Below are 27,410 nucleotides of genomic sequence, written 5' to 3' on the forward strand. Positions count from 1 at the left end.
CAAATCCCATCAATGTAATATACAGTTGATAATCTTTTATCCCAAGATGAATCAACTTATGCTTTGCCACATTAAACCAACAGCTATTCTTCTTCTTTGCCCATGCTATTAGTCTGTATAAGTTGTCCTGCAAGATCTTCACATCGTCCTTATTAACTTTTTGTCTTACGTTTTACATCATCACCAACTAACTGAATATTTCACTTCATATCATTTCCTGTATTATTAACCTCCCTACCGGCCGAGGTGGATGAAATAGCGAAACCAAATTGCACTTCTTATCCATGTTATTCAATGGGTATTACAGAATCGTATCCAGATTTAGCTGGATGTCTATAGACATCATGGCCGGTTGGGGGGTTAATATACCATTTAAATAGCAGTGGCCTGAGTACAGAGCCTTATGGTACACTGCTAGTCGCATGCCTTCACCTGAACTTAACTTTTCAATAAACTACTCTTTGATGTCTATTCATTAGCCACCTTTTTATCCACTCACCAGCTTCATATCCAAACCCATATGCTCCAGTTTATATAACAGAGTCTGTGCAGTACCCTGTCAAATGCTTTTGAGAAGTCTATCGGTATCATCATTTAGCCATTACCCTTATTCAGCCCATCTGTTACTTTATTATATAAAGAAGCGAGTTAATTACTGTGGCATGAACAACATTTCACAATACCATGCTGCCCTCCATATGGTATCCAATTCCTATCCCACTCCCTTGGTCTCTACCAGAGCTGAGACTCAAAATTGAGATGGTCAAAAGGTACTGCCTCTTCCCTAGCACATTCTCAACATATGCAAGCTGATGCTGCATCTTATCCCATAGCCATATTTACATCAGGTTTCTGTAATATTGTATACACATTTGCTGCATCTGTCTCTGTTTCAATATCAATCCTTGTCGCATCTGTTACTGTAGTATATCCACCTAGATGATAGACCCTTGCAAAGTGATCACTCAGTAATTCAACTATTTCATATGCTTCGGTCACTTCCCTACCATCAGCATTCGCCAAAATTATTCTACCATAGTCATTCTGTGTTTTACTTGCCACTTACTCATAGAACTCATTCAGATTATCCTTGGCTTGCTCAGCTAATTTCCTTTCATACTCTGATTTTGCCTTCCTTACTATTCTCTTTTTCTTTTTAGCCTGTGCTTTATACTTCTTGTGAGATTGTTGAAAATGTTTCTCTTTAAATGTCTTCCACAAACCTTTCTTTTTAGCAACTCTTGCTTAATGAATGATGTTACTCATCAATTTAATTCCTGTTTTATTTATCTTCCTGATTCTAGGTATACATTCTACTGTTCCTTCATTCAGACACCCCTTGATCATTTCCCATGCACTATTAACATCCTTTCTCCTGTCTTCCCAAAGCACTTCTCCATGGAGTCTCCTGTAATTATGAGTTTTTCATACTTACCAGCTCTGTTATTTCTCATGCAACTCTTCTTTAGTGAAAAATACACACATTTATGAAGCCACCTGCGAGGTCATAACTACATGATTGCTCCGACCAGTTGGTCGCAATGTAGCACCTTTGTTATAGACAAATCTTCTGATACATCACAAGATTCAGCACTCTCAGTCCCCTAATACCTGCTATCGCATGCTGCCTTAAATAATTATCTCTTAATAGCTGTATAAATTCATTCCATATCCTTTAACCTAACCCATGTGACCTTTCCTCCTTTCAGTCTATGTCCCCATATTTGAAGTCTCCCATAATAATTATCTGCCCTCCACACACTGAGTTATTTGGCTATGCATATCATTTGCATCATTCCTTGCATTCTCTGGTCTGTACCATCAACCAATTATGTGTGTTGTCCAGTTAACCTCTATTTCATACCAAATGGCCTCAAATGTACTGCTTTTCATTGTACTGATTTCCTGTTAAACTTCTACTTTTTTGGCTGCAGTTCATCTGCTATCATCAGTAATACCCTTCTCCCTAACTTGTTTGCTCTGTCTGTCCTGAAAACACAGTAGCTACATTTGTTAGTCACATTTTGCTAATGATAATTTTGGCCAAGAAGAACTAACCAATTCCAAAACTCCTTCCTCTTGTTCTGAATGCTTCTTACATTATGTAAAGATTAATTGCTTCCTGTGTCCACAGCTACCCCCTAAACCTACTACTGACTATCTCATTTCAGTTTGCTTTCTCAGGAACATCCAACTGTTTCCATCCATTCACACACACACACACTCATTTGATTTGTTAGTGCCTCATGCACCCTCTCTAATAGATGTTGTTTCACTGTCTGTGCATTCCCAATCTCAAACCAGTCAGCAAATTTATCATCCATCTCAATAGGCACACTCAAGAACTCATTAAAACCCCCCTTCCCATCATACAATTCCTAACATTCTCATGGGATCAAATCCTTAACACAAATGTTTTTCTAGACAATCCTTGAAACCACATTACTTATCCCACCAATACGCCTGTTGTGAGAACTCACACACAAGTGCGGTTATGCACGTGCACACACCACCATCTGTTTCTCACTTGCCTGCCGAGACACACTCTTATCCAATCAACAGCAATCTACCAAGCTTTTCACTACCATTCTCGCTCATATGCAAACCATTCTCTCTCTTACCCTCGAACTTATTCCATAGATCAATATACACAAGGTTCTTACACATCCTTGCTATCATGACATTCCTAATCATTGCCTTTCTCAACTCCCTACTATTATACCTGGACAATATACTTACAACTCTGTTGTTAATACTTATGCTTCACAGTTTTTAATAACATTTTCAAATTCCTTACTGCCTCATTTAAAAGGCTACCTTACAAATTATTTGTGGGTAGCATTTTACAATCTGCACTTCCTCCTTTCTACACATCCTCAGTCATTTTACTAATTGTATCACCTCTCAGACCCACTTTCAGCATCTGTTCATATTTTGCATATTTTACAATTGAATCCTCAAACAACACTATTCTCTTTCAATCTTTTACTCTTTTAGTCTGCATTCTAAATTACTGCTGCAATTAGTCACCTTCAAGTTCTCATTTCCTGGCCTTTCTTTTTCCAACAGTCACTCTGTCTTTCCTAATTGATATAACTCATTCTGCATCCACGTTAATTCACTCCTCAGGCTCCTTATTTCCAGTAATATAGGCTAGTTCCCATGTAAGATCTTGTGCAGTGCAGTATATTCCTTGAATGAAATATAACTGGGAAGCCAGGATGCCTTGTATTATATTTGACTAGATGTGGATAACTCAGTTGAAAGAGAACTAGGAACTAATATTTGACTGTCTTCACATGCCCTGATTCCATGAGATAAGGCTGAGTGTTAACCACTCCAAAATTATTAAGAATAAGCAGCTGTAAATGAAATTAACATAGTGCATACTATTAGATAATACAGATATGCTATCTGCATGAATTTCAGGTCCTTATCCACCACCACTTCCAGATTTCTCATCTCTTACTTCCTTTAAAGTTTCCCCACCAAGTGTATACTTTGCATAACATCGTTGCTAACCAAATTTCAAACCTTACACTTTGCAACACTGAAAGGCCCATTCATACAATTTATTCAGGCTGTCCTGTAAGGCAACAACATCTGCTTGATTCTGCATTGCTCTCCCCAATTTCACATGATCTGTAAACAATTCCATATCACCAGTTAAACCCATTCCAGTATCATTAATATACAAATTAAACAACATTGGCCCCAGTACAGACCCCCTTGCAGTACCCCACTAGTGACTTTTCCTCTTTCAGGACACTGCACCCTCCCCCCATACAACTTTCTGTTATCCAATCCCATCCCTTTCAATTTTTTTAACAGCTTGTATTCTGGCAGTCTATCAAAAGCTTTTGCAAAACCTAAGTATACCATTGTATATGCATCTCTTGTCCAAGACATTTGTCACCATGTTATAGTACATAAGTAAATTAGTAAAACATGATCTTTCTTTAACAAACCCATGCCAGCAACCACAGAAAATACTGCTGTTATCGACTTATTTCTATATCCTAGTTTTCACCTAGTTCCAATACCTTAACCACAACTCCAGATCTACAGATAAGCTTATAATTTGTAGCCACAGCCTTATTACCACATTTATGCAGGGGAATAATTTTACCTTCTTTCCACTTTCTTGGAACCTGTGCTGTTGTAAGATTCTTATTAAACAAGCATGCCAATTCCCTGGAACATTTCCTTAAGATACGTGGTGATGTGTCATCAAATCCTATGACATTATTGACATCAAGCTTATTTATTTCCTCATATATCTCCTGCTCCCTCACAATTAAGTCATCCTCTCCTGTGTGCTGTTTTATCCTGATGAGGATGAAACATCTTTATAAATTGTTCACTGAATACCTCAACAATATCTTCTGCAGCAGTTACCATTCGACTATTTTCATCCATTAACGTCATCTGTCATCTTACCATCAGTTTTTTTTCTACTTGCCACATATCTGAACTCTCTAGGGTTTTTCTTTTTCCTGATTTGCTAATTTCTGCTCATTTTGCAAAACTGCAAAATGAGCAGAAAGTGGTTTTGCAGTTCTTACCAACTAAATCACCTTCCTGGCCTGCCCTTTATACTACTCATGCGAATAATTGCTGCCATTATTCATCCTGTAATGCCTCCACAGTATCCTCTTTTTCCAAATTTCAAGCTTAATCCCTTTATTCATGCATTTGACACCCACTTTATTTAGTCTTTTAACCTTCAGAATACATTCACATTGATGATTGTGCACAGATTGGTTACCTGGGTTTCTTGGGGATCAGAAGGTAATTGAAAGGATTCAGAGACGAGTGACCAAGATGGTGACAGGTGTGTGGAATACTCCCTACAAGGATAGGTTGAAGGTTTGTAAGTTACAAAGTTTAGTTGATAGGTAGAAAAGAGGGGACGTGATAGAAACTGTTAAGATATTAAAGGGGTTTTATAAAATTGATGCAAGTGAAATTTTTCAATATATGACAAATAGTCAGAGCTAGGGGCCATCTGTGGATGTTGTGCAAGAGTGAGTAGGTATGTGCAGACCAGATTTTTTGCATAGAGAGTGGTGAGTGAGTGGAACTGGTTGCCAGAATTGGTTGTGAGTTCCCTGATGGTGATTGGTTCAAGGAGAGGTATGATAGGATTTGTGTATGTGATGGTTGATTTGGATCTCTCATGATGAGTCTACAGACAAAAAAAAAAAAAAAAAAGACACCATCTAACGGTATTGGTGTAGGTGATGAGAGTAGTGGTGGTTCGCTGTAAATGGTTGAGACGGAGAGATGTAAAGTAGGTGCCCTCCTCAGTGAGTCTTTTGACTCCTTGGAGGTGTCATGTAATAATAATAAACTGCCACAGTTAGAATATTAATAAGAAATTCAAGTTATTTATATCCTTTAAGAGGTATATAGTTAATTGCCATAAATCCATTAATGACAATTCTCCAACATAACATTAAAATGGTGCATCTATATTTTCTGTAAGATTTTGTACCTGCCATTTTTGGTGAAATATCAGTTTGCTCATATGTTATCCCCTAGATATTTTATTTTTCAATAGCAAAATAAAACATCTAGGGAATATTTTATGAATTCCTGACATACCTAACTTGTTCTTAATTTTTTCGATATTTCTAAGCTGCACAGTTCATCTGCAAGTTTTTTCAAATTGTTGAAATCTCTAAAAAAATTTCTAACATACATACATACATACATACATACATACATACATACATTTTCAAGGCCCACCTTTCCTAATTGGGTTGTGGGGGCAAATAGCTGCAAGAGGAACTTCCAATGGTCACGATCCTCTGCCACCAAGCTCCGGTGTTCTGGTGGGATTCCCAAACATGTCCACCCAAGGTTTTAGATATAATCTATCCAGCGAGTCCTTGGCCTCCCACCCTCTGGCTTGGCAAAGAGGGCCTGCTGAGGGAGCCTCTCTTGTGGCATTCTGACCAGGTGCCCGTACCAACGTAACTGTGATCTCTCAACACGGAGAAGCAGCGGTTCAGTATTGAGGGTTTCCCGAATTGCAGAGCTTCTGACTCTGTTGAGTCTTGTCAGCCCCGCAACCCCTCAAAGGAACCTCATTTCAGCCACTTGGATTCGTGTCCGCATTCTTTCGGTCATTACCCAACTCTCATGACCATAGGTGAGGATGGGGACATAGACTGTATTGAAGACAGCCTGCAAAGCTGGCTGTCTTCAATACAGTCTATGTCCCCATATCACGTAACTGGTATTAACTCCCAATTCAATACTACTGAACGGTCAAGCTCCCGCAATATTGAACTTGCTAAGCCATTTAGAGTATCTAGCTCTACGTCCCATTTTCCATCATTCGGGAATATGGACCCAAGGTATTTAAACTTCTCCACCTGCCTCATTGGGGACTCCACTTACATGTAGAGTGCACTGGGATGGCTGTCTTGAAACCACAAATGTTTCAGTTTTGGCCACACTGATCTTCATTCCAGCATCTGCACAAACAGCTACAAACCTATCCAGGGTCCGCTGGAGGTCATCTGTGGAAGAGCTAAGCAGAACTAGGTCATCTGCAAAAAGCAGACGTCCAATGCTACATCTTCCAATTCTGACACACTCACTGCCTCAGCTGTGCCTATCAATCCAATCCATAAATATTATGAAAAGGAGGGGTGACAGAACACACACATTTGGCGGAGGCCAATGGAGACTGTGAAAGGTTCAGACTTTGTGCTGTTTACCCTGACACAAAACTCTGGCCATTCATACAGGGACTTGATGGCAGCTAATAGTTGGCCATCCACTCCATACTCCTGTACTACATGCCAAAGTTTATCCCGAGGAACCCGGTCATATGCTTTTCCAACATATTCATTAAAAATAAAAACTCATATAAGTGGACCCACACAATTCAAATCTGCATTCTTCAAGGGTCAACTGTACTTTTCTTGCTGAAATTCTAAGGTTTCATCATTGGGAGCTAAAACCAGGAAGATACCAATGTTAAATTAATGCAGATTTCATATATTCTCAATCAGAAAATTTTACCACCTAGTTGCAAAGGATATTATATGTACTTTGCAAGAACTTATATATTATTTTAATCCTTTTTCTTAAGCATAAGCAAACGGTTTGCACATGAAGTATTTTCATGACTAATTTACTTGTATATAGAGATAATGTTAACTTCATATTACAGGTTTTGCATAAAATACTTAGGTGATTGATGTGAAGTCAGCGGCCTCTATGTACAAAGTAGACTAATTACTAACTATTATAATAATGGAATTAACTTACGTAAATTATTCTTTATTCATAGAATTTTCACCTGAGTATCACAGGCATTATCAGTACAGGTACAAGACTAATTAAACAATAACTTATATTCACAAAAGCGCCACCTAAGTAGCTAAGGTTAAATTTCCTAAATTTATTTAATTATAATAATTAATAAAAATAAAATAAAATTTATTTTTTATTTTTTTATATAATTAAATATATATATGTGTATACAATTATATGTTAGGAAAGATTTGCTGTTTTATAAAGTACTATCTCCTACAAGGGTGGAAGACGTAGACCATCGGATCTGTTTAGGTTAGGGAAAAGTAATGTTTCACATGCTTCTTTGTATAGCCGTTCCATTAGGAACCGACTTTTGTGAATGACTTTTGTCTTATTCCACTTAACTCTATGTCTGGTGTTGATGGCATGTTCTACAATTCCAGACTGTTCGGCTTCAAGGTACTGGATATATGACTGGTGTTCTTCTAACCGGACCTGAGCAGTTCTTCCTGTTTGTCTGAAATATGATAACCCACATGAGCAGGGAATCTGGTAGACACCTGGATAGCTGAGATGTGGGAGCTTGTCCTTTGGAGACATTAGGAATGTGGAGATTTTTCTGACGGGTCGAAAAGCCACACAGATATTTAGTGGTTTTAGCACCTTAGCTATGCATTCACTAACCCCCTTGTACATAGGGGATAGGTATACGTGTAGGTTCTTCTGTACTTGAAGAGGATGCTGGAGCACGACTACTTAAAGCTCTTTTTATGAAGGACTTCATATAGCCATTGGATATGAAGGAGGAATTAATATACTGCACACCTCAGAAGAACTACAACAGTTTCTCTCAAAAATTAATGCACTTCATCCAAGGATCCAGTTAACCCTAGAAGTAAATAAGCAGTTAGCCTTTCTAGACCTATTGATTCTTTGCCAACCAGATGGTTATCTACAATTCACAGTCTATAGGAAAGAGACTCATACAGGCCAGTACATCCATGCTTAATCACATCACCATCCCATTCAAAAGGCAGGTTCTATAAAAACACTAGTTCATAGAGCCCACTTCTTTTGTTCTTCAGAAGAACTTTTATAAAAAGAATTGCAGTATATTAATTCCTCCTTTCATATCCAATGGCTAAAAGAAGTCCTTCATAAAAAGAGCTTTAAGTAGTCGTGCTCCAGCATCCTCTTCAAGTACAGAAGAGCCTAACATATAATTGTATACAATTATATATTTAATTATATAAAAAAAATAATTATTTTTTAAATTATTATAATTAAATAATTAAAAAAATAAATAATAATTAAATAAATTTAAGAAATTTAACCTTAGCTACTTAGGTGGCGCTTTGCGAATATAACAGTTATTGTTTAATTAGCCTTGTACCTGAACTGATAAATAAATAAATTCCGTGTGATGATACAGCATTCCCCCTTTTTACGGTACCATCTAGTCCCCCCAAATTTTATCTGGGCTCCAGAACCGGCATAGGCTGACGAATCAGACCTATGGCTGGGTCAGTATTCCTGACTGTAATCTGTGTGTGTCCTCGGACCGGTTAAAACCCTGCTGTCCATGCCCAAGACCGACTAACTTGGCTATGGCCGAGGAAGATCCTCAAGTTCCTCACGTCTTCGACGGGAATTGAACCTAGGACACTCCTTCCCCGGGCATATGGTTGCGAAGCGCAAAGCCACTAGGCTAACCGTGCGGACTACCTGTACTGATGATGCCTGTGATATTCAGGTGAAAATTCTACGAATAAAGAATAATTTATGTGAGTTAATTCCGTTATTATAATAGTTAGTAATATGTCTACTCACGGTATTTCCTTAATGAATCTTATAAAGTAGACTAATGTTCTGTATATTTAACATCTCTTTTGCTTATTTTTAATCTTTATTTTGTTATAATTTAGTTTAATAACTTTTATCATATGTACTGTACCTGGTGGAAGAATAGTCCTGATTAATGCTTGCCTTTGGAGGCTCTCTGTAATAATGTACAAAAAAAAAAACTACATGGTTGTAGTTGTGTGTAGTAAAACTCAAAGGACATTATCATTTTTCCTTAAAGTTTCAGTGAAGTCTCATTCATTAATTCTCTCCTCCTTTATACTTATAATCTGATAGTTATTGTTAATTAAAAATCTATCTTTGTATTTCAAAACTGGAATGGTTCTCATCATTAGTTAAATTTCTTTTATTCTAGCTATTGAAGCTTTAAAGAAAGCTCATAATGAAGATTTAAAAGTGGAAATAGCCAGATTTAAAGAAGATTATAGTAATAAAATGATAGCACAACAGAAGACTGAAATATTTAGAAGTGAATACCAGTAAGTATTGTCACTAAGTATTTTTTTATATTAAATATAACCTGAGTTTTATATTAAATATAAAATGAGTGACTCTCGTTCACAAAAGGTTTTGTAAACCTGTAGTATATTAACCACCCAACCAGCCATGACTTCTATAGACACCATGGATGCGAATTGCATATTAAATTTGCAATACTATTGATATTACATTGAAATATATGGTGTATACAGAGTGATGTATTTTATCCATATGGCTGGTTAATATTGGTGTGCTAAGAATTATTTTTCTGTTTTTATTAATTTTGTATCTTTTTTTTTTTAATTTTTTTTTTTTACACAGTGTGAAAACTTTGCTCTAGAGACTACACATGCTACTTTTTCAAGCCATTTCAGGCCTCCAATAAATGGGACATTGGTCTCACATTAGGTGATGAAATTCATCTCCCACCTAAAAGTATCACAAATATCCACACATGCCCTCCATGAGAGTTGGAGAGTAGATATGCTAAACCATTCAGGAATGAAACCATATGCATTTATTTGTACTAATTTTAATTAGTGATTGAGTTTTCGTTAGACTTCTGTGTGGCATCATGTCACTAAAAAACTACAATGATTTCCTGTTATAAGATGTTTTAATAAATCACAGGTGAAATATTACAAGCACTGTTTTATTACTTTTTTTTATTCTTATTTAAAGATGACAGTGAGGGGTGAGATCTTGTATTTCCCTTTTGGAGATCTTGTATTTTTAGTGCGAGAAAAGCAAGTTAATTTTGCATCTCATTAAATAAAGTGAGTCATATAACATCTGACCTGGCATATGACTTTTCAGTTAAACTCCAGTAGAACATACAAAAAGTCCATATTCAATCCATCATTTGGAGTTTTACTTATTACCTATTGAACCACTCTTTAACACCAAAGAAGTCTGAATATGATTCATTAAGATGTAATTTTTTTATAGTTTTTGCTAATTATTTGAACATCAGACTTCCTAACTGGCATTGGAAAAATCAAAAAGCTAATGGAAGTTTTTTTTTTTCCCACTTGGTTAGACTATAATAAATTTAGTTTAATCCTTTATATCCAAGTGTAAGCAAACAAAGATTGCACCTGAAGTATCTTCAGGACTGAGGCAACTCGTGGTAGAGGTGGACTAAGCTCTCATCACTTGTCTTAGTATCTCCCTGTGGACATGTATAATGCTATGCATTAAGGAAAGGACCACTATCAAGACCAGTTTCGACCTTTATTGAGGTCTCGTCAGCGGGAGCCAGAGGTAGTGATACTAAGGTGGAAGTAATGGAGAAGTCATATTTACCTATACAAGTTGCCAAAAGGTGTCTTACCTTATTATTAAATAACTGTGGATTAGAGAAAGATGTTGGAAGTTTTTTTTTCACTTGGTTAGACTATAATAAATTTAATCCTTTATCCAAGTGTAAGCAAACAAAGTTTGTGCCTGAAGTATCTTCAGGACTGAGGCAACTCATGGTAAAGGGCTCCCACTGACAAGACCTCAATAAAGGTCAAAACCGGTCTGGGTAATGGCCCTTCCCTTAATGCATAGCATTATACATGTCTGCAAGGAGATGTGCTTTGCATTATGGGTGATACTAAGACAAGTGATGAGAGCTTAGTCAACATTTACCACGAGTTGCCTCAGTCCTTCAGGACTAATTAGATGTCATAACAGGACATCTAATTAGTTAAGATGTCCTGTTATGACATCTTAACTAACTCCTGTCACCAGATGTCTATTCATCACAATTACTTTTTGCATCACAAGTGTCTTTATTATGTTGTTTAAAAATGAGTGATTAAGTCATATCCATTTTTTAATATGATATTCTTGAGAAAGAATCCTCATAACAAAATTTAAAAAAATGCTTATTCAATTGCATTAACTATACTGTTAAAATATAAAGATAAAAATTAATGTGAAAAATGTGTAATTAATTTAGGCCGTGGAGAATAAAAGAATAGATTAATTGCAAATGTTTCACAATGCCTTGAATGTGTGGTAGTATAATTTTTTGCATGCTGCAACATTTTTAATGAAGAAAACCCTTATTGTGGTGGAAATAAAGCATTATATTTTAATTGTGTATTTAAAAATTTATATAGAAATAATTTAAACTTCAGTTTTAAACTAGAAACATAATCATAACAATTATTTAATATTTTATAAAGAAAGTGAAATTACTAAGAAATCAGTATAAACTTTTTTCTCCCATATCTTAATTTACAAAAAATGTTCTTCTCATTTGTTTAAAATTTTGCCACGATATATCTTTGCATCAAAATCTAGATGAACATATCTTCTGTGTTCTATTAGCTAATGCTTCCATTAGACATATTATTAGTTAATTTAATTCAGAAAGGAATATTTTCATTTTTCCAGAATAGGTGGGAAGAACTCTTAGGTGGTATGATCACATAAATAGAATAAAAATAATTCTTTATAGCCTTCTTTATAAAGACGCAAGAAATATCATTAACAAACAAGTTAAATAGTAGGGGGGGCCAAGAACAGAACACTGAGGCATACCACTGGTGACCTTCCTTTTCTGAGACACAACTCCATCATACACAACTTGCTGGTATCATTCAGAGCCACTCTCCAATCCATCTAGCCAGTATACTATACATTCCTATCCTCTGCAGCTTGTACACCAACTTATCAAATGTAATCTATCAAATGCTTTTGCAAAGTCCAAGAATATCATTGTATATGATTCTCCCTTATCCAACACATTTGTCACCTTATAACACATAAGCAGATTGCTAAAACAAGACTTGCCCTTCACAAACCCATGCTGACCATCATAAAGAATCTTAGGTTCATCGACCCAGGCCTGTATTATATTTTTAACAAATTTTTCCAACACTTTGATCACAGCTGCAGACACATAGACTTGTCTATAATTGGAAATTTCTATTCTCAAACTATGCTTGTGGAGGGGTATTATTTTGCCTTCTTTCCACACCTTAGGAACTCTACCCTCTGCAAGACTCTCATTAAGTAACCAGGACAAGGGCATGGCTAACTCTTTTGCACATTCTTTAAAAATACATGATGATATTTCATCCATTCCCACAGCCTTATTAACATCTAACCCGAGCAACACTTGATACACTTCTGATTCTTTCATGTTTAATTCTCCTAATTCTTGCCTCCCTTTTACATGCTGCACAGCATCATTCATGCCACTATGATATACACTGATGAAGTGATCATTAAATAATTCCATTCTGATTTGCTATGGTTACTCTGCTACCATAACTATCCACCAACATCAACCTGCCATAATTATTTTTCGTCTTGATTGTCACATAGCAGAAAAAATCCCTCAGATTAGCTTTGACTTAACTGGCCAATCTTCTCTCATATTCTACTTTTTATTTCTGGCCTGCACTTTATATTCTTCATGCATCTGTTCACTGCGAACTGCCTTGTACTTCCTCCATAATATCTTCTTTTGTAACACTGCTTGCTTGATTTCATCATTCATCCATCTCACTCCTACTCTATTTATTCACTTAATTCTTGATATACAGTTATGCATTGCTTGTGTTAGATACTGCCTTATCATTTCCCATGCACTGTCAGCATCTTTTCTACACAATTAATTAACTCAATGTATTGATGCTAGTTGACTACAGAGCTTCTGATGATCACCCACCTTATAGTTCCACATAGACCTTCTTGATAACAACTTTTCCTGTTAACCACCTTCCAAGCCAATACCTTATGATCACTTTTGCCAACTGGTGGTGTTAATACCTCATTCACAAACATCCCGTGAGGATAACACCAATAAACCGTGTGTTGCTTCGGATAGTTATCCTGCAGAAACTCAACAAATTCACTCTCCTTGTTACTATGCACCATTTAACATTTCTATAAGTAAAATCTTCTATTAGGATCATCTTCCTTTTACTTGCCTAACTAATTTGTCTAAACATTTCATAATCAATACTCTCCACGTTCCCTGGCCTATAACAGCATCCTATTAGATATACTATTCTATCTCAACTTCACACTAAACAGCTTCATAATCTTCACATGTACTACTATTTTCCACTTTGACTCTTTAAGGACACAATTCATGTGCTACTATTAACAATACTCATCCTCCTCTCTTGATCTTCCTATCATTTCAGAAAATTTTATATCCTACTATTTCAAGTCATGATAGTATATCATCCTCAGTCAACGTTTCACTTATGCAAATTATTTTTAGGCATACTGATTCAATCAGTGTTATAAAGTCAGCTCCTTTATTTCTGATAATCTGTATATATTAGTATACAAGTTAACAATTCTCCACTCTTTGAGACTACCCCATCAACACAATCACTCTACTTTCTCTCTGCTATAGTGCACTTCTCTCTTTGTTCAGCCCATTCCCATTTCCCTGATTCTGACTCTGACTCTGAATTTCATTTATATTCTTATCATTCATGCCATTTTGCACTGCGTCACTTTGCTCTGCTATAATCACTTCCTCACCTTTGTATATCCATCCTCTTCCCGTCTTTCCACAACCTGCTTCTCAACCTCTCTCTCGCTCTTAGTCATATCATACTAATTTTGTATGGACCCTGTGCATCTTATTAAACAATAATTGCTTCAGATGACCAACACCAGACCCATTCAAATGCATTCCATCATCTTTGAACCATTCTAACTTCCCTTTGAATTCATTGCACATACATTCACAAATTAAACACTCTCTTCCTGACACAATTTAGTCATTTTGTCATTCAGTATCATTGCTCTCCTTCTCAGTTCATTACTGTCATATCTGGACAACAAACTAACCACTTTCCACTTTCAAATAGCCTTTCCAGTTTACAATCAAATATTAGCAGCTTCATGAAAATGTTTCGGAAAAAGTGTAAATTTTATGTACAATTTAAGTTATTTAGACGTGTAGAATACATGTCTATTTACATATGGTTTATATTATAAGCAATATAAATATTTTTAATTTTATCCTTCTTTACTTTTCATAATATCCAGGATTACCAATATAAAATATCGCTGATTAGTCATCTGAGAAATTTGTAAATAATTAAAACTATTGACTGTATAACTTCACTTTTTTAATTTTTTTTTTTTTTTTTAAACTTAAGAAATGAGTTGCATGGAATTAAACAAGAAATTCTCTCTATGGCGGAAAAGTATTCAGCAAAGTGTGTAGAAAGTGCTGTTTTAGCAGAGAGACTGGAAACACTTAGTCATCAGTTGAAGGACTCCAATGCTCAGGTACCTCATATTTAGCTTTAATTTAAATAAATTATGTGATTTTGAAGCATATCCATTTCACACTAAACACAGTAGATACATTTTCTGATATCTCTTTGGCAAAAAAAGATTTAAATAATTTTAAATTTAATTTTATATATCCATTTTAATTATTAAAGTACATACAGAAATCCTATTTGTGATTATTATTATTACGTGACACCTCTAAGGACTCCAAAGACTCATCGAGGGAGGGCATCTTCTCAATAACTCTGTCTCCACCACTCAATCCAGCATACTTCAACTACATCATCATCTACATCTACACCATCAGTCATGAGTGCTTTGTCTGTTAATGGCTGTAAGGTGGGGGTATGATAGATATTGTGTTGATAATTTGGATCTCCCACGATGACTCCATGGAGATGTCCATGCAGTAATAATAAACATAGAGTACATCAGTATAGTATAGTTAGTACCTTGGATGGGGAAAGATTTCTTCAATATTTTTAATTTTATATATTGTTTTGTATTTTTCTTTATTTTTTATATAATCTGGAAACCATACTCTAGAGACAAGATGGAACTTTTTCAAGCCACTTCAGGCCTCAAATAAGTGGAACTGTGGTCTCGCATTAGGTGATGAAATTCATCTCCTACCTAACAATGATTACAAACATTCATTCCCACAGAGGGATTCAGACCTGCAGCCTCTTAGTTGGAATGCATTTATGTTAACTACTCAGCCAACCTGACCAGCAGATTGTTTTAGTTAATTCAGTCAGAGAAAATGTTTGATTAAGAAGAGCAAAAACAGTAATTGGACCATATAGAGGAAGAGTAGGAAAAAATCAAATAATATTTCTTCCTAGACACACTAGTCACCTGCCTTTCAGATGATTCATTATCTTTTTTTCATTTTATAGAAAGCCAACACATACTAGCAGATATTTATACAATCACACCATCATCCATCCCAATAGTATGGTATTCTAAAAACACTAGAGTTTTAACACAGAGAGCTAGGGCTGTCTGTTCCAGTGATATTGCTTTTACCACTGAGCTTACCTACCTTCACATATTTTGGCCAATGGTTATAACCCAAAAACATAGATAAAATACCAAATGCCTCCTTCAGTTACTCTCCTTTCCCTAATATTCAAGACCACAGCAAAACTTAGTGTGCTTAATAAATACAAGCTCCACACTACATTCAAGTCATATATCAAATCAAACTAACAACTCTCGTTCACCTAAGCACAAACTATACCTTATCACACTGAGGAGCATATGAAGTGCTCAGTACTTGTGACCTGGATTACTATGGACAGACAAGATCTGTTGACATATATCTCGTAGAACAAAAAATACATTCAGCACCATTATTTTTTTTTTTTTTTTCATTTATTTATATATTTTTATTTTTTTGGAGTCACCAGCAGCTATGATACATTTCCTAACCTCAACAAGGATGGCTATATCATTTTGCAAAAAAAAAGTCATTTCAAGATAGAATTAATACTTGTTACAACATTAACTATTCCACTATTAAGTAATAATTGCTTTGTGTGTGCCCCTGATGCTATGTATAAATCACTAAGTAATTAAATAAATATCTTACTTTCTTTGTGTTGTAAATTGAGTAATACTATTGAAAAATGAACAACTGCTATAGTCTGACCACTGAAGCAAGAGCTATCATTGGCAGACTGCCAAGAAGAGTCAATTCATGTTGAAGGGGGAGAAAGAAATAAGGCGATGTACAGATTGGTCACCAACACGCGAAATCAAGTGACTTATATGTAAAATTTTCCAACTGTTATACAAGCAAAATAGTTACCACTTTAAAAACTACAATGATCATAAAAGAGAAGTTAATTTTCTGATATGTAATAATAAACACTCATTCCACAATATGGATTGATTACCCTATTATCAGAATGGACTCTCCTTCTTTTGACATGTGAAGAAGTGTCGATGGGTCTCGTATCTGTGGAAGTACTATAACACCTAAGATGAGATTATCTGAAGATAATCTCCCATTTGGTGGCATTGTAATGTCAGAAGATACAGAGTGGCTGTGAATGTTCTGCAGAAAAGGAAACACTTGAATGAGTTTATTGTTAGTGATCAAAGGATGGCAAGACTTATCTGGTATTGTAATGGATAAGTGGGCAGTCTATGCTGCATCATTGCTGACAGGAAAAACCTTGGAATTGGAAGAGAGAAGCCTATTTGAGTTCCTTATCAAGGAAATGACCTCATTGTTTAGATTGTGGCCAATCCAGATTCATAGATAAATATTGAAGATCACAGTGTTTATCAAAATTTGTAGAATGATACAGATAGCAAATGAATATAGTAGAGCAAGGCAAAGAAATTTTGAGCCAGATGAAAAAGACAGGATGGTGATTCTAGGTTTCACATTGTAAATAGTGGTGGTGTATATCATTTATGTGTGTGTGTGTGTGCGCGCGCACTCGCGCATATGTTGCCATGATTTGGTGAAGTGGTTGAAAGTGTATCGGATTTTTAAAATTTTCTTAATGTTTGTGATGGCAGTTTTTTAAATCCACATTAATACCATAATTATAATGCTTGTAATGTGATTGGTGAGGGAGGAGAGCTTATTAAAGAGTAAGGAGAATGCAGCCTGGTAGAGAAAAGAGCACATACATTCTGTGCTCTGTTAATTAAAGACTTGATAGCACCAATTTTTTGAGCGGTGTGATGAGAGCACATAATGGAGCACATGGTAGCACATTGCACATAACAGAGCACATGATGTCTGCTGCTCTCCTTCAAGCTTACAAGAACTTGTCAACATCAGAACTATTTAATGGAATTAAATAGTTACAATCCTCATCAAATCCAGCAGATAATTGACTCCTATGTTCCAGCACCTAAGGATTCTTCAACAAACTGCAGGGTTCCAATCCCTTATATTTCTGCTATCTCTGAACCTGTCAGTGGAATTTTGAAGAAGTATCACCTTATTCTTACATTTTCCTATCAACAAAATTTCTCATCTGTTACCATCTACAAAAACAAACTCTCACCGCTATCATTAGCTGGTGTTTACCAGATACCTTGTGAATGTATGACATACTTTGGGCAGACAGGCTCCTCTGTGGAAAAAAAAGAATTAATGAACATAAGTATTACATTGAATATGTGAAACCTCAAAAGTCTGGTCTTGCACAGCATAGTATTGACATTAAACACAGTATTATTATTATTATGTGACGCCTCCAGGGAGTCCAAAGACTCTATCGATGGAGAGTGTGCCGACAGCATTGAACGATTGATCCCTTTCCAACTACTAACCATGCTCAAACTTGCCTAACTTTTTTTTTTTTTTTTTTTTTTGCGAGCCATTAGTAGCAGAGGCTTTACCAATCAACCAACCTTTGCTGGCAAAGGTTGGTCTATTGGTAGAGCTTCTGTTACTAATCCGGTGGGATGAAACTCATCTTCTCCATAGAAGCAGTTTTAAATATGAACACCTTTTCAAAAAAGTTGTGAAGCCTTCTTTTATCTGCCTAACCTGAATCCAAACAAAAGGTTGAAAGATTCTCATTTTATGTAAACATCGCAAATAATAGCCTTTGTATCTCAGTCGGTGTAGACAAAGCCCTTTGGTTGGGAAAAACCAAAGGGCTTCATCTACACCTATTCATGACGTAAGGAACCTTTATCTGGTCTCTTTCGATTAAAGGTGAGTTAGCCGGTTTCATATGGAGGTAGAGGATTTTCACCTGGAAACTCAGGTTTTTCGTCCCTCAGAACAGGTAAACTGGCCCATGAATGCACACTGATCTACAGTCAAAAATACTTACTTAAAAAAAATCCCTCATTGGAGGGTTCAGCCAGTCCTAAGGGACAGATGAGGAAAATTAGAGGAATCCAACATGACAACAACAACAAAAATAGTTCTAATATGATTTATTAATGTATTAATTTACCGTGCGGTTAGCCTAGTGGCTTTGCGCTTCGCAACCATATGCCTGGGGAAGGAGTGTCCCAGGTTCGATTCCCGTTGTAGACGTGAGGAATTTGAGGATCTTCCTCAGGCATAGCCAAGTTAGCCGGTCTTGGGCGCGGTCAGTAGGGTTTTTCCCACCAGTTTATCTGGCGTTTTTCATCCCGCAAACAGGCAAACCTGCCCCGTGAACATACGCCTCTACAGTCAAAAATATACCCCCTCCCCCAGCGGCAGACCAGGCGACAGGTCGGTTGGGAGTAGTGCTAACAAGAAGTCACATCTAAAGTAACACGCGGACCCTGCATAGGAAGCGGGAATAACGCGTAGAAGAAGGTTAATGTATTAATTTCTATAAGTATGCCCAAAAAACTGAAGCAAAATTCACAGGTTATTTTTTAAGCTGAGATGATTTTAACATACCACATATGTTAACTTTTAGATAACTTAAAACTAAGCTTAAAATGTGATCATCATCATAGGCCACGTAATTTATGGATAAACACCTATGAATATTTTCCACTTTTGTTAGCAGTTATAATTTTTTCTTTAATTTCACTTATATTCATTACTTTTGTGTTGTACTGTAGTTTGCACTTATACAATTATAAGATGATATTCAGTATAGAAATATTGAGTAGCATAGTCATGTGCGATATTTTATGTGTAATAGATGTATTTCTTGATGATTGTATTTACAGTTCGGATCATTCCAATGGAATTTTTATCTAATCCTGATTTCTTGAGGTGTGCATATACCAGTTTACTGATGTTGATTTTTTAAGATTAAATGTGGAATTATGTGCATGTACAATATATGCAAATAACCTGGGACTTTGCATAGTCATAACAGGGCTTGTTCAATTAAAGCAGCCTACATCTTTTTTTCTATCACATTTTGCTATTTTATTTACATATCTTGTTTTGAAGAAATTTATATTGCATATACAAATGGTGCCAGTCAATATTATTTTTTTTTTATTATTATTATTTTTCTTAGGTAATAGAACTAATGGCAAAAAACAGTCAACTGCAAGCTCACTTAGTTTCTGATCCCGCACAGAAACAGGAAGAGCATTACAGTTAATTCTGCCTTGTATAGCAAGCACTTTTCCAGATGTCCATGGTATGTAAAGTTATTGCCTCCTATTTATATGTGTGATAACTGTTGAAAATATAAGATACCAAAACAGAAATAATGCAATTTATTGTCATTTCCCCCCAAAATATCATATAATATAACCTTTAGGGAGTCAAGAACTCATTGATGTAATACATCACCTACACTAGCTGTCATACCTTCTCTTAAACTTATTTGCATTAGGTGCACTCACTACTTTGAGGCAGACTGTTCTACTCACTCACAGTTCTCTATGAGAGAAAAATCGAGCTCTTATCCCTTTCTAAACTGCACACAAACTTAACTTCTGCAGTGTCCACCTCTTCCCACCTTCCATATAATGAAAAATTTTATCAACTGATATTCCTATAACACTCTCACAAAAGTTTTAGTTGAGGGTGAGTAGCCAGTCAACTCCTCTTTTGTGTGTCTGCAGTCCACATTCTTTCAATCTATCTTTGTAATCTATATTCCTTCTTCTTCTTCTTCTTCATGTGCCTTTTCCCATCTATTTGGGGTTCGGCCTTTTACATGATGCAACTTTATGTGTGCTCCTAACTGACTTGCCACAGAACCTGACATCAGGGGAAAGGTATCTATGTCTGTCAGTGTGTGTGTTCACAGGACCAGTTTTTACTGTTCTGAGGAGATGAAAAACCCAAATTTCCAAAAGAGAAAAACCCTCCACCTCCATATGAGACCAGCTAACTCACCTTTCAAAAGAGACCAGATAAAGGTTCCTCACATCATGAACAGGAATCAAACCCAGGTCTTTCTGAACAAAGGGCTTCATCTCTCTACTGACTGAGCTATGAAGGCTCTTTGTAACTCTTCTTTGCAGTCTTTCCACAGCTTCTTTATTCCCTCTGAGCTCTGGAGACTAAATCTGTGCACAGTTGTCAGGTGCAATCTTATCAAGGTCTTGTAAAGAGATAAAATGACTTCCATATCCTTCCATGTCAGTATTTGTTTCAAAATTGCAATTATCCCAAGCTGTATTTGCAACTTTTGTTATGTGACTCTAAGAGATCTTAGAGTTATGAACCATAACTCTAAGATCTCTAGCTTCATCAGTTTCTTGTAGAATAACTCCACTAATATAATATGCTGTTGGACATCTCATCATGCCAAAGTGCATAACTTTACACTTACTAACACTGAACTGATAGCCATTATCATTTTCTCACACTTCCAGTTCATTCAAATCACTCTGTAAATGCTATATAATAGTAGCATCTCTAATTGTCCTGCTTATCTTTGCATCATCAGTAAACAACTGAAGATCTCCTTTCATTCTCTTTCCAATATGGTGGCTGGGATACACCACTAATCATCTTAAATCTAACAAATTGACATCCCTCATATACCATTTTCTGATACCTGTTTATCAGCCACCCACTTATCCAAGCCAGTAGTTTATATTCCAATCCTGTATTCTCTAGTTTATGCAACAGCCTTTGATGTGGTATCCATTGCTTAAATTTGACCTCCTTTTATTAAATCCATGCCTTCCTTGCAAAGTATATCTTGTTTGTCTGTCAATTTCTGTATGCAAATTCTTACCAATTTCTCTAAAATCTTTATAATTACTCAAGAGATTCTGATAAGGCAATAGACATATTAGCATGCCCTTGTGCAATGGACTTATCGTATATTCTTTCCATTCCTGTGGGATCTTTCCTGAGCTAAGACTCAAATTATACAGACATGTCAAGAGTTCAGTTGCACATTCTTTTAGCACATATGCTGATAACCCATCTGTTCTAATTGCCAAATTCTTATCCAAGTTATGCAATAGCTCTAGAACCTCCTTCATTACACCAGGTCGATAGTTCTTGGTGAAGCGCGCACTCATTATTTGAACTATCTCATCTACTTTTGGTAGGGTACTGTTTTACATTCGGAAAAGTTATTCTTCTACATTCATTCTTTCTTTTACTTGCAACATAATGATAAAATGCTTTTGGGTTGCCTTTAGCTTGTGCAGTCGATTTCTTTTCATACTTCAGTTTAGCTTTCTGTACAATACTCGTAACTTTTGTGGCCTGAGCTTTATATATTTCATAACTCCTCTCACTCTTATTCTCACAATATTCCTTCCATATGATTTTCTTCTTATAGATTTCTTGTTTAATAAGATTACACATTCATTTCATCCTATTTGTTCTTTGAACTCTAGGGACACATTCAGATGCCACATCATTTAAGCATCTTTTCGAAGCTTCCCATGCACTATTGCTATCCTTCCCATTCAACAAACTGATACCATGGAAGGAAAAATAGTATTTTCCCGAGTGTCATAATTTCCAGATTTGTAGTTAAGCATATAATCTGTCCTGATTGCAACATTCATATAGTTGGCTACTTCCCACATCAGTATGGCATGATCTCTGTCACATCCTTAACTGAGACACCTAGCACTAATCCTAACACCACCTCATGCTGTAATCAAATCTAACACTCTTTGTCCTTGACTTGCTTCTTTCACATGCTGCTTGAGAAAGTTCTCAAGTAACAATTCAATAAATTCTCATCAATACTTGATATTCTACCCAGTCAATATTCAGATAATTTAAGTCGGTATAATAATTACTCATTTAGTAATCATCAGGGTAATTTGCTTATGCATTTCTTCATCCCCAGCAAATGAATTGTCAGGACTGTTCACCCCACCATGCAAAGTAATTCTATATTCTATCAGGGATCAAGATGCTACTACCCATTGAAGTAGTTTCTGATCAGTCTCTCTCTCTCCAGTATTCATTCTCCTGCACATTCTTTTAGCATCCAGGCCGATATCTCAATCTTTCCTAGTTCTATTTTGTACCAAGCTCTTGAAGTAAGTTTAATACCTCTATCTTTTCATCTAGTTCCACTTTGGCTTCTAGAAAACTAAAGGGTCTGTTTTTAATGTGCATCAGACACTTTGCTAATATCCATATTTGCTAGGATTATCCTTCCTTTTTACTCACCACATATAACAAAAGAATTCTCTTGGATTTTCTTGGTCTCGTTATCCTAATTCTTTATATCAGGGGGGGTCTTAAACACATAGCCCGCTGCCATTTTGAAAAAATAACTACTTAACATTAAAACGCGATTAAATAAAAAAATAATTTCAATGAAGCCCTTGGGCCACCAAGATATACTGCGGTATTTAGAATTGTAAGATGCTTTCCAGATTCATGAGGAACACTGTGCATTTGATACGTTACATAAAATACTATAAAAATAAATAATAAATATTTATTTTTATAGGAGATCTATTGAGACTCATCCTCTGATGAGTCTCAATAGATCGCAGTATGGTGGCTGCTCTTCTAATTGCTAAAAAATCAAATCCTTCTTGGACTGCGAGTTTGTGAAAGAGTGTCTCATCGCTGCTGGGAAAATTCTGTGCCCAAATAATAAGGAAGTGTTTAAAAAACCGAGTTTGTCTGGGGTAACTGTATCACATGTCGAAGAACTTGCCAATGACATTGAAGGAACTTTAAAAAACACTTGTCTGAATTTGCATCATATTCACTTGCTTTAGATGAGAGCACAGATGTGAAGGATACAGCACAACTGGCTATCTTTGTCCGTGGCATTGATCAACAATTCACTGTGACAGAACTGCTAGCGCTCATACCTATGAAGGGCACGACAAAAGGCACTGATATTCTTGAAGCCCGCAAGCAAACGCTCCAGTGTTTCGCCTCAGCTTAACCAACTTCGAGAGTGTGGTAACTGATGGTGCCCCTGCTATGGTGGGAAAGAATGAAAGGTTTGTTGCGCCGCTACGGAAAGAATCGGAACTAGAAGGAAAAGATTTCACCCATTACCACTGTTTAATACACCAGGAGAATTTGTGCATGAAAACTGATGGATTTGAGAATGTCATCAAAGTTATTATGACTGTCGTCAACATTATTAAGGCAAGAGGAATGAATCATCATCAATTCCAAGAGTTTTTGACCCAAAAGTGCGAAGCGGATCATGGCGATGTGGTTTATTATAGTGATGTGCATTGGTTGAGCAGAGGGAAGGTTCTTAAAAGTCTTTGACTTAAGGAGCAAAATACAGCAGTTCATGCAAACAAGGGGAAGCCGATTGCAGAATTCAATGATCTGAAGTGGATGACAGACTTTGCCTTTGTGACCGACATCTCGTTGCACATGAATGACCTAAATACGTGGCTACAATCTAAAGATCAACTGGTGCACACTGCTTGATCACATCAAAGCTTTTGTGGCCAAGCTCAAACTTTGGGAGGCACAACTCACAATAAAAGACTTAACTCATTTTCAGCTTTTCGCTGAGTCCAACTGTTCGTCTCTTGATGAATAACAACTAAAGATCAACTGGTGCACACTGCTTGATCACATCAAAGCTTTTGTGGCCAAGCTCAAACTTTGGGAGGCACAACTCACAATAAAAGACTTAACTCATTTTCAGCTTTTCGCTGAGTCCAACTGTTCGTCTCTTGATGAATACGCTACAAAATTAGCTGTGTTGCGAGGTGAGTTTGAAGAGAGATTTAGTGATTTTCGTAACTAACAGTCTTCTTTAGATTTATTGTCAATGCTGCCGAAATGCCAGGCTCAGTACAAATGGAGCTGCTTGAACTCCAAAACAACTTCTTTGAGAGAAAAATTATTCAATGTGCCCTTGCTTACGTTTTACAAAGACTACATTTCTGAGGACGCATTCCTTAATCTTCGCCAGCATGCTTTGAAGATGTGTGCTTTGTTAGAAAGCACATACTTATATAAGCGGTTCTTCTCCAGAATGAAGCATGTGAAGTCCAAGACAAGAACTCTGATTACGGACCAACATCTCGAGAATACTCTGCGCATAGCGACTTCCAACATTGACAAGCTGGTCAAGGAAAAGCATTGCCAAGTTTCCCATTGACATTGTAAAAAATGAATGTTTTCTTCATTAAATTATCTTTTTTCAAGTATTGATTGTATTTACTTATCATGAACCCGACTCCTACGTACGCTCTTAAAGCTGAGTTGGTTTATTTATGTAAAGTATCAAATGCACAGTGTTCCTTGTAAATCTGGAAAGCATCTTACAATTCTAAATGCTGCAGTATAGCTTAGTGGTCCACAGGCTTCATTGAAATTTTTAATGCAGCCCACACTGTCTGAAAGGTTGAAGACCCCCCCCCCCCCCCCGCTTTACATAGCCTGATCCCTCCCCTTCTCACCCTGGCACATACTGCTCATGTGCCTGGTTTATCACATTCTCCATGACATTTTCTCTTTATGTACCTCTTGCTTTTAAATCTTGCAATCATGGTATAGCTGCAAGCTTCCTTCTCAGTTTATTATAATTGCTTGTCCTACAGTTTCACATAACACTCTTTTAAACAAAATTCTACCATAATCTTCTATCACCTTTATCTATCTTTACCAAATGGAGACATAACATTTTTACAAACTCTCAGGTACTGTTACTAAATCTAATATTCTTGTACTATGAGTCTCTCTCTCTCATAATGTATTGCTTAAGGAAGTTGTCCTTCAGTAACTATAAATTTCTTGCATGTGTTCTTCTTCTTGTGTATTTTGTCTTGTAAAACTTTGTTTTACACTAAACAGCCTCTGCCATTTGCCTGCATTTATTTATTCATATGGAGTTTCCTCCCTTTTCTCCCCTGTCCCTATTTGGGGCAGGTTGAGCCCCCTCATGGGGTGTTAAGTATTTATGACTGTAGATCCGTGTGTGTTCAGGGGGCTGGTTTGCCTGCTTGCAGGATGAAAAACCCCAGATAAACTGGGGGGAAAAACCCTGCTGTCCATGCCCAAGACTGGCTAACTTGGCTATGGCTGAGGAAAATCCTCACGGCGGCGACAGGAATCGAACCCAGGACACTCCTTCCCCAGGCATATGGTTGCGAAGCGCAAAGCTACTAAGCTAACCGCGCGGACATTTGCCTGAATTACTCGTGTGATCATAAGCAGTACCCCCCCCCCTTTCCCCCCCAAAAAAATCTTCTTGTGAATGCATTCAGCTCATATTTACATTCACCAATCCTAAGAATTTCTCACCTTTATTCCCGATGCTTCTGGTAGTAGTAAATCTCTTTAGTTACAAGTATCATCTTATTCTTCCACTCCTCTGTTCTGAGCTCTTTAGGTAAATCAAGAAATTTCCATTTCAGCTGTCTTTTTGGATTTTTTTCCCTCTCACTGTCACTTTCTATTAGGTATCATTGTGAATCCTTGTTTAGCCATTCTCTGCTCACCCATTTCTTTATGTATCTAAGCCATCTCATTCTGCAAGTCTGATTTCATTAGTTAGTAGTGTAAATCTCATCTTCTCCATTCACATGTTGTAGCCTATGGACAAAAGCAGTACCCCTCTGTAATGTATTTCTTTAGTTAATTCACAACCACCATATTTCATCAGTACCAGGTATTGTTTCTTCAACTATTTGAAGACTTAGTATTATCTTTATATGACCTATGATAAATTTTCTGTTCAAAAGTGTCTGTAGTTCATTGCAGTCTTGGATTTGGTTAAACTGCTCTCTCCAAATATTTGCCATTTCATATATAGTAGCTAGCTATGTGCTCCATTGCTATTGTTAATGGATCTGTTTTTGGTTTCTAATTTCATAGAAGAATTTTCTGGGGTTATTTAACATAAATCGTTTCTGGATATTTGTTTCGGTTATTTATTTTGACCCTAAGAATGGCTCCAATTAGGATAGTGCTGTTACACTTAGCTGTTATGTAACTCCAAATATTCTGGATGCAATGAAAAATCATATTAGAAAAAAAATAAATAAAAGCAGTTAGTGAAAAATGTTAAATCTGTCATGATAGCAATCAGTATGCATTCCTATGTACATAGGAATATTTTCGTATACTGTATATTATAAAATAGAACATATTATGTTATTATATCATACAATTTGACTCAGAATTCCTACAATATTAGTTTTAATGAATAAAACTGGCAGCCAGTGTTAGAGATGGTGTGATAAACAGTGGCCCTTCCAAAGCATCTTATGAATCCATGGAACAATAAATCCTCTCTAGTTTTTAGTAGTGTAAATAGTGAACTTTTTTTGTGGTATATAATTGTGGATAACTATACCACTTTGTGACCAATAGGTCATGGATTTGAATTCTCAATATGGTATAGAGATTTACAAAAATCTTCAGGTGATAGATCATTTGTATTATCTAGCATGAGACAGTCATTAGCAGTCTGAAACAGCTTGAAAAACATCGTGTTTGGTCTTGAGAGCAGGATCCTGGCTTATCTCTCTTAGCCTACCCACAGTAATGTGCTCTGAGTTTCCAACTGTTTATGGATGGATTAGTGTTAACAAGAAGGCAGGGCGGAGCATTCTTATCTCATTATGTATTGCATTCTTTGAGACATATGCTGTCAAATTTAATTGGGAAATGGATTTTAAAATGAAAAGTATTCAGTCTCAATAACAGAAGG

The 27,410-nt window shown here is 36.3% G+C and overlaps 1 protein-coding gene across 2 annotated transcripts in view; it reads left to right on the forward strand.

The window, feature by feature from the left end:
* Nucleotides 1-27,410, forward strand: part of LOC150108931 (uncharacterized) — a 298,899-nt gene that overhangs the window by 263,511 nt on the left and 7,978 nt on the right. For both annotated transcript variants that reach the window (XM_090411045.1, XM_090411050.1), the window contains exons 17-19: nucleotides 9,494-9,617; nucleotides 14,745-14,877; nucleotides 19,839-19,964. In XM_090411045.1, the coding sequence (XP_090267171.1) occupies nucleotides 9,494-9,617; nucleotides 14,745-14,877; nucleotides 19,839-19,925 (344 nt within the window). In that variant the 3' untranslated portion in view covers nucleotides 19,926-19,964. The remainder of the gene's footprint in view (nucleotides 1-9,493; nucleotides 9,618-14,744; nucleotides 14,878-19,838; nucleotides 19,965-27,410) is intronic.

This window comes from Typopeltis vanoorti, chromosome 2 (assembly GCF_054136105.1).
Source record: "Typopeltis vanoorti isolate ZY-2024b chromosome 2, IOZ_Tvanoo_1.0, whole genome shotgun sequence".
Lineage (NCBI taxonomy): Eukaryota > Metazoa > Arthropoda > Arachnida > Uropygi > Thelyphonidae > Typopeltis > Typopeltis vanoorti.